Source organism: Centruroides sculpturatus, unplaced genomic scaffold, assembly GCF_000671375.1.
Source record: "Centruroides sculpturatus isolate CEXI.00-Female unplaced genomic scaffold, Cexi_2.0 scaffold2184, whole genome shotgun sequence".
In the NCBI taxonomy this organism is placed as follows: domain Eukaryota; kingdom Metazoa; phylum Arthropoda; class Arachnida; order Scorpiones; family Buthidae; genus Centruroides; species Centruroides sculpturatus.
In genome coordinates, this window is record NW_019386314.1 from 22,510 (window position 1) to 32,115 (window position 9,606).

General features: G+C 27.3%; 1 protein-coding gene across 2 annotated transcripts in view; it reads left to right on the forward strand.

Moving 5' to 3' along the window:
• The window catches only part of LOC111614513, a 16,295-nt gene that overhangs the window by 3,778 nt on the left and 2,911 nt on the right, over positions 1–9,606 (forward strand). Inside the window, exons 4-9 of one of the 2 annotated variants that reach the window (XM_023355887.1) lie at positions 775–852; positions 3,093–3,186; positions 3,557–3,630; positions 4,808–4,884; positions 7,021–7,100; positions 8,304–8,580. In XM_023355887.1, coding sequence (XP_023211655.1) covers positions 775–852; positions 3,093–3,186; positions 3,557–3,630; positions 4,808–4,884; positions 7,021–7,100; positions 8,304–8,580 — 680 coding nt within the window. Of the gene's footprint in view, positions 1–774; positions 853–3,092; positions 3,187–3,556; positions 3,631–4,807; positions 4,885–7,020; positions 7,101–8,303; positions 8,650–9,606 lie in introns of those variants that run through there. The other variant, XM_023355886.1, reaches the window with a different exon arrangement.

Below are 9,606 nucleotides of genomic sequence, written 5' to 3' on the forward strand. Positions count from 1 at the left end.
CCCCGCTTACCATCTTACCCCGAATCACTCTATGCGTTGCAGTCAAACCAGTTTTTAGTTAGGATGCATTTTAACTAGTTAAAACTAGTTTATACTGGATGTGTTTGTTAAAACCCGTTTTGTGTAGTTAAAACTAGAATTTACTGCTAGTCAAAAATGAATTTGAGTTAAAACTAGTTTTCACTAGACAAAACGGGTTTTAACAAAGACATTCAGTATAAACTAGTTTCAACTAGACAAAACGGGTTTTAACAAAGACATTCAGTATATAAACTAGTTTCAACTAGTTAAACCGCGTTCTAACTAAAAACGGGTTTTGACTGTAACATATATATATACAAATGTTAGAATGATGGGGAGGAAGTAAATTGTTTAAATATAATTAAATTTAATCCCACTTGAGATATAACATGACCTTCCTTTAACTCCTCCTTGACCTCTAACTACCAAAATTACCAAAATTTAATAGCATCAATGCCTCATATATAGAAATAAATTTGCCAAGTTTCAAAAGTTTTAGTTTATCCAGTCCTGAGATATAATGCAAAATACATATCAACACACACCCACAGAATTTTGTAAGGTTTTTTTTTCCTCAAATGTCAAAACATTGAGAAATCCAAAAAGACTGGGGTAGTCAGTTATTAATTAAATTATTTATATTTATAAAAATTTCTAATTAATTTTAGAAAATTAATTACTTTATTATTAAAAACTATAATTTATATATTTGTTTTTCATGAAGAATAAATTATATATTTATTTTTGTTAAAGACTCCTTCTGCAAAAATTTCAAATAGGACATGTGCTGGAATATTTAATTTTATTACTTGGAACAATATCAAGAATTTAGTAAGTATATGTTTGTATTATAAAAGAACATATTTATATTTATATATTTAGACAATAAATGAAAGAATCAGTTTACAATTATTTGTTTTGTTAAATCTCTTACGATTTTCCATATTTGCCTCTTTTATGGTAGGTTAAATTTTATAATTAGTTTTGTTAACATATTTAAATCAATAAACTAAACCTTAATACTTTATTAAGGTTTAGTTTATTGATTTATTTTTGACTATCCAGTGTTTCATCTGAAACTCAATTTATAATTAAGTTTCTGTTTAATATTTTGTCTAGCATATATACAGGGTGATTCAAAATGTTAACAACATAATACTGGATATGTAAACAATGACTATTCACAAAGACAACCAGAATCCAGCAAATAAACAGATGCATGAATGTTTTCACCTACTTTTCAGTAGACATCCTCAAGTATAATATGATTCTATGAGAAAATTCTTCATTTAGAATTGCACGTGCCGCGTAATAGGTGTGGCACCTGGCTATTGGATATATATGACGTTTCAGAATTGAGTTGGATGGAATGTCATCAGCTAGATGTTGGTGAACGTAAAACTTCCAATCCATGGTGAATGACTCCCATGTCCTTATGGTTGATGGCATGTGGCCTTGTAGATATCATTCTTCTCCAGATGTCATTCTGCAATATACATATCCACCAATAGCCAGATGTCACACCTATTATGCTGCACATGCGATTCTAAATGAAGAGTTTTCTCGTAGAATTATAATATTACATCTGAGGGTGTCTACTGGAAAATAGGTGAAAACATTCATGCATCTGTTTATTTTCTGGATTCTGGTTGTCTTTGTGAGTAGTCTTTTTGATTTAGAAAGTTATTGACAATTGTAAAGGAGTGTAGCGAGGAATTGGAATAGAGTAACTTTCTGTTAGGAACTTGTGTTCTTCAAAGTAATCCTGAGTCAGTACAAGCCTTTGAATTTAAGGAACTACACTGTGGAAGTAATCATACATTGCAAAGAGGCATTGGATTGTTGCTGCAACCTTTAATTGTTTCACTTAGTACATTCACACCATCTTCATGTGTACTTAGTATTTGTGTATGCAGAGGTCTGTGGGTTGTTTGTGTTGTTCAGTTGAAAGTTGGTGTTCCATTTTGTGATTCTATATTAAATTTTCTTTCATGTCACTGGATAACTTCTCTTCAATATTCAATCTCTACTTAAATATATTTGTTGTATATTGCAGAATTAATAAAAAGAAAAGTAACTGACTGATCTTATAATAGATTTGGCAAATAATATGTTTTGCATTATGTTCAAAGAATATTGCTTTATTAAAAGAATTTTATACATTTTTATTTAATTAATTATATGGGTTTTTTTTCAATATTGCAATTTGTGGTATTGTATCAATATAATCCACTTTGTTTTTATTTCTACAAAATTGAAAGTTCTTGAGGTCTATAAGCATGAATTAATATTTTGGTAAAAGAATAGTCTGGAGAGTGGAATGTAGGTACTATTTACATTAATGATCCAGCAAATGCAGACTTGCTCTGTGCAATTTCATTTTCATGATGAGGAAATTGCAAATCTATACCGCCACCATGGATGTCAAAATCTTTGCCAAGGTAAACGTATGACATGCTGAGCATTTTATGTGCCACATTTCACAAAAGTATTATTTCATCAAATAAGAAAATAACTTTTAGGATATTTATTAGCTTTCTGTTAACTGTAAGGATCATTTGAAACCAAATATTCTTCTAGATCACATTCTGTTTTACTATCATAAATCTTATAATCAAGGAATAAGTGAATAAATAACTGCACACCAAAATTTGTTCAGGTTTGTGTGGACCTCATGATTCATCTGAAAATTCTGACAGTTAATTTCATTTTCTTTGTATTATTATGCACTTTAAATGAAATTTATTTAAAAAAATATGTACTGATTAGTAAAATATTTTTTAAAAATTCAGATTTTAATTTACCACAGGTACAAAAATCACCAATGTTTTTAATTGTTTTATTTTTGATGTGAAAACTGATTTAAAATTTCATTGATTTTTCCCCCTTCCCTTTCTTTTTTAAATACAAGAAAAGTATGGAGTTCAGAAGATAATGTTACCATTTTAAAAACTAATTATTTTTCTTGAAACTATATATATATAAACTTGTTATTTAACAAACAACATTAACAATTTGTTTGTTTGTTTTAAGATGACATTAGAAATTTTATTTGTATATATATTTTTTAGCACTTTATGCAAAATTAGATGTCTTTATTTGTGTTCATGGTATAAAGAATTCTTTTGCTGGATGGAAAAATTTAAATGTGGATCTGATTCACAGGTATGTTTTCAGTAATTAAAAATAGGAATTAACTTAAGTTGGAGATAGCATAAATTTTATAGAATTTTTCCCCTATATAAGGAATCAATATTAATCAATTTTATTACTGTAAAAGTTTAAATACATAAAAGTCAGACTAATTGTTTACAGGAAGTTTAAAACAGCTCAATTTTGTGAATCAGTTTTCCTATACTGTACTTTTGATAGATTTTCTTCAACATAATTTGTATATATATTTATATTATACAACTTTTAAATTGTTTTAAGCATTCTTAAATATTCGTTATTTGAGAAACATTAGTTCTGTCAAATATAATTTTCGTAAATATGAAAATAAATATTTAATTTTTATAAATTTCTGATATTTTAGATAATATTTAAATTACCAAAGTGTCTCAGTGAATGGATCCAGAAGGAAACAAATATTTTTCTAACTTTAAATAGGTATTTAAATTTATTTACTAAGTTAATTAATAATAAAATTATTGAAATTTAAAACTAATTTCATTCTCAAAATTAAAGTATAACAATATTTTAATATAAACTGTTATAATTTACAAATATGAAAATAGAACAAACTAATTATTAAAGGCGGGATTTGTATGCACATGCTTGTTTTTTCTTACATATTATGATGTTGGAATCTCAATATAAATATGATTTGGGTTTGAATGAATCAAATTAAGGTTTCTGATAATGCGCATTTTGTATGCATTTATGATTTTTACTTCATATTTTGCAGTAATGATAGCTAAAAGCTGTTGAAAACATTTGTTGGTAAATTTTACATGTTTCTTACTTGAATTTGAATGTAAACTTCAAGACTAAATAATTGTTTTGTAAACTTGACAGCTTGTTTGCATGATCTATTGTTCTTTTCTGCTATCTGTGCAGTGAATCTTTTTTGTGTATGTACACACAAGACTTCACTTTCCAATTTCAGATGAGCATGTTTTAAATTTAAACCATTTAACTTATTCTTTAAAGTCCTGCAAATCTATAAAATGTACCACTATATCTGAAAAATGAAATAATGGACCCCCTGTTTTTATTACATTTTTAATTTTCTCATCTTTTAGTATGTAAAATGACAAAGTTTAATCAAAATTAACTGATCAAATTTTGAGAATAAACTTAATTCTATAAGCCATATAGAAGAGGCTTTGCTAACACTCCATCCCAATATTTTTAATTCCAAATTTTAAATTATCAAAGATTAGCAAGAATAAAAAACTGAATTATTGAAGGAGTGTAATTGGGCTAATTATTAACAATCCAATTGCATAAGTTGGTGTAAAAGTACATTAAGCTGAATCTTTAAGCTAAATTACATAATTAGAGCATTTATAGCCAGTGGATGATCTGGCTTTAGATCATGATTATTTGAAGATTGGACTGTGGTTTATGTTTGATAGATTTTTGTGGAATGAATTACTTGTTATTTAAATATATATATAATATGTGTCTACATTTTTATTGTTTTAATATAAACTTTATTTATTTTATATAATTAAATTGGAATAACTTAATCTGTTTTTGAGGTTCTTATCTATCTGTATAAAACTTTTAATACTTACTTAATAAATTATATAATTAAAATTTTTAATTGCATTTACTATAGTGAAAATGAATTAAATGATGATGACTCATTTGTGAAAAGTGATCATGTTCCTTATATGATGGTTGAAGATGTTGGAGGTCAGTTATCGTTTTATTATAATTAGATTATATTATATTGTTTTCAAAGTGCTCCTGTATTTATTTTAAATATTTACTATAAGCATAAATAATTGTGAAATTTAATATTAGTCAAAATATTAGTTAGTTACATTGAATATAACATAGTCTAATTTATCAATCCCCAGGAATTTTTCAGGGGGTGGTCCATTCAGATATGTCGGGCTCTGTCCCTCACCACCCGGCAGCCCCATTGTGGGCCTGACCGAACCCATAATGGGCTTGCAAAAAGAGGCCCTCTTAGTGCCCACAAGGTGGAAAGAGTAAAAAAAAAAAGTCTAATTTATCAAAATATTTTATGAGCCATTCTGTTCTATTAGTAGAGTTGTTATATGTTTAGTTAGATATGTACCAATAGGTTCAGGATTCATTACCTTCAATTTTCAAGTATTTTAAAATAATATCAACATTGTGATTAAATAAGTTATTGTTATCTAGCGTTTATTTTTTACTCTGGGCACTAAGACTTTTTTTTACCAGGCCCATTGTGGGTTTGGCCAGCTCACAATGGGGCATCTGGAAGATGACTGACTGGGCCAAACGTATCCAGAACAGACCACCTGTAAAAAATTCCTGGAATTTTCTGCACAGATTTAATCTGAGTTCCCCTAGAGCAGTGTTTTTCAACCTGTGGGTCGCGACCCCCCAGGAGGGTCACGAAGCCTTATACGGGGGGTCGTGGGTAAAAGAAAAAGACAACTGTTTGTAGGTCCTACACTACATTAAAAAAAAACTACAATTTCAGCGAGAAGGCTGTACCTGTTTATTATACAGTACAGTTGGTTTTTTGATTGACATTTAGGTTCGAATGATGGGTGTCGCCTGGGATGGGCCTGGATGGGTACAAAAATGATTGCTGAAAAAGTATTGAGCTGACTTGTAATAAGAAGTAATTAGTAGAGAAGTAAAAGTGAAAAACCCTCATCCTAAAAAGAAAAAAAAAAAGGTCAACAGCACTCCGAATCCATTGTTATTATTAGAAGGAAGTAAGATACTATACGTGTCTTAAGTTATTGTTGATTCTCCTTAAATTCTCATTTTAGTCATCAACAGTAATTTTTCTCAACAGAAAGAAAATTAAATACATAATTTTTTAAATCACTGATATAGTTTTAATATGGCCCTAGGGGAGTCGCCAGAATTTTTTAACTTGTAAAGGGGTCGCGTATTCAAAAAGGTTGAAAAACACTGCCCTAGAGTAACAGGCATCAGCCTTTACTGCCTTAGGCTAAACACATACTGAACAATGAGCAAAGCAGCAATGATAATGGAGAATAAAGTGGCAAAAATAAACAAACATATTTATTTTAGGACACATGTAGTGAGACTTGCTGCACTGAAGCAATAGTGGTGTTCCAATAGAGCAAAACAAAGCATTCAAACAAGTTGATTTTTCTGCTTTTATCATTGTTCACACACAGATAAAAGTGAATGTCAATGAATTTATAAGTAGTGTTTTCTCTAAGAAATTTTTTTTTGGATCAAAAAGATTCTCAATATCACAATAGCTTTATTTTAGATAAACTGTAGGTGATGTATTTTCTCCAAAATATAATCAAACATTTAAATATTCATTTGAAAATATGAATAGAACTTGTCCATTCATAATTTCACACAAATTATGAAATTCACTATGTATACTTTCTACTTTGATTTATTATGTAAGCATTACAGCTTCTTTTAATTTTTTTTTACTACATTTTACTTTCAGTTTTTAATAACTATCAAATTTTTAAGGATAAATTTTCTGTGAATGGCAAATTTATATTTTCAAAAATAGTTCTTGTTCAATTTAAAACTCATCAGTATGTGTATGCAGCTCTATCATTCAGTAGAAACTGTTCTTGGAATAAAACACAATACTAGTTTTTACTACACCACAATTAATTATTTTAATTTAGTCTATAATTTTATTATTGAAATAATACAAGAGAGTTAAGTGCTTAATTGTAGAAATTTAATATTTGCTAATAAAGGTTTTATTAATAATTAATTAATTATATTTACTACATTAAATAAACATAATTGTTTAATTATTTTAGAGAATTTATTTTATTTTATGCAATTAAAATTTATTTATCACATATCAAATTTTAGAAGTAATTGGAAGAGATGGAAGGACAGAAATAGTTACCAAAAAAAAGAAGAAAAAGAAAAAATCTTGTCAAAATGTAGACGTAAGTTGTAGTTTGTGTTATTGATATTAGTGAGGTTGCAGTTGAAGTTTTCAATACAAAAACGTGAACATTGGATGTTCAGCGCTGCCATCCTGTAAGCCTAGAAGTTTGATAATGGCATTTAGAACATCAGTGGAATCATGCTCGATGTTCCAACACCATTGTAAAACTTCTAGGCTTTCAGGAAGGTAGTGCTGAACATCTGACATTCACGTTTTCATGTTCAAAACTTCAGCTGCAACCGCGCTATTGAAATTTTTTATCTTCAATGTTATAATTTTATTTTATAATAATTTTTAATAGCTTACAATTAATCTTTCAACATTTTTAACTGTAAATTACCAGATTTTTGATAGTTTAACTGGTAACATAAATGCATGATAAATAAAAATGGTGGATTCAAGTCATGTTCTAGATTTGTATTTTTCTGAAATTCTCTAAATTATTTAATTAAAATTATTTTATAAATATTAATTCTAACAAAAAATAAGTCTAACTGTTTACTTTTAGGCCAAATTCCATTGTTTGTTTAATTAATTAAAAATTATCACTTTCTCTCATTTCTAATGTGAATTTATTTTTTTTTAAATTGAGATGCTCATTAGAATTAAGTACAAAGTCATCTTAATGCAGCCTCAATTTTTGTATTACCTTCATTTACTACAATTACAAATAATTATAATTAATATACAAAAAAAAATATTTCTTATTCAGATTTAATATTAAATTTTTCATTAATGATGTAATAATTATAGTATATTATGTAAAATTACTTGGTGGATCAAAATCTTTATATGTACAGTACAGTACATAGCAAATGGCTTACTTTATTAAACACACACAAAATATGTTTTGTATGAATATCTTAACTGTATACATATGGATAAATTCTTCCCATTCGTAGTAAATGTTTGTTGACACATTATGAATAAATTCTTCTAAGTTATATGAATTTTGTGGCTTAGTGTGATGCACTTGCTCTTTAGCTAATCCAATTATTAATTCATTCAGGTACTATGTATAAAGACTTCTAATTTGACTTTGCTTGTATACAGTATTTATCAACATAGGCAAATAACAAAGAAAATAATTAAAATATAATTCTTGAATATGTGTTTATTAAGAATTCACTGATAGATCATTTTTACATTATTTTTAAAACATAAAATGTACATTTTACAAACTATATTTGTTTTTATACAGGTGGAACAATTGAAAGAAGTTTTTAACAGAATATTTACTTTGGAATGCCTGAATGCAATGTATAGAAATATTCAGGATACTGGATATTTATCAAAATATAAGATACCTCATCCTACCAGATCCAAAAAAGAAAAACTAAATATTCAACTAGAAGAGACAAGAAAAAATATAAATTTAATGAAAGACAAGGGGGTTTCAAAAAAAATTCAGAAGAATTTAATACATAAAACTGCAATGAAGATATTTAGTATAATTGCTGGCAATAAAGCAAAAAAATGTAAGAAAAAGAAAAATTCTCTTCACCCTAAAACTAAGAAAAACGTTAATAAAAATAATACATAATTTATAACTTTGAAAGTAACTCTTTCTCACAAGTTATTGCATTATGGAGATAAAGTGACAAATCTCAGATTAAGCTCCTAAGGATTAGGATCATAGTTTAATAAATTTTCTTTCTATTGTGATTATCATTCCAGAAAAGTGGCAGTGCTCAGAATGTTATCATGCATTAGGACTGTCCTTGTTATTTAGCACTTATACACAATTCTTATCAATCAGATGTAGATTGTTTAGATGGCTGTGCAGTAAGATGCCACTCTGTTACCCTGGAAATCTGGATTTGAATACAATCCTCACTTATAATGGACACAGTTACAGGCAACCAATATAGCCTTAATATGCTAGTTCCTCACATTAAGTAGTTAATCAGTTATAGATTACAAAAATACAAGTATTTTTCATAAAAGAAAAATAACATTCATTAGACTAAATGCAGCAGTGAGACCAATAGCAAACAAGTACCGCGAGGGAAAGTTGAAAAGAACTTTGAAGAGAAAGTTCAAGAGTACATAACATTTATTTATATGCATATTAATGATATTTATAACTCTATTGTTTTTACATATCTGTAAATTTTTATGATAAATTTATTTTACAGTTAATTTTTGCATAAATAATTTAAACATTTCAGTTTAAAATAGTTATTATTGCTTTAATGTTAATTAAAATAACTCATTTAAAACTTTTTTAATTTTCAAGTTAAATGTATATAGTAAGTTGTATTTATAAAGACAAATTAATTAATTTATTTTAATCAAAAAATCATATATATAAAAGTATTGTGCAAATTAAAAATTTTCAAAAAATTTCTGGCACACAGACAAATGTGTATATCAATAAAAATATTCTAAATCGATGGAGTCAGATAATCTATTTTTTACCGTATTGTACTATTCGTTAGTACACAGAAAACTACTAGTTTTTCATGTACTAATGAATAGTACAATACGGTAAAAAAAAAAAA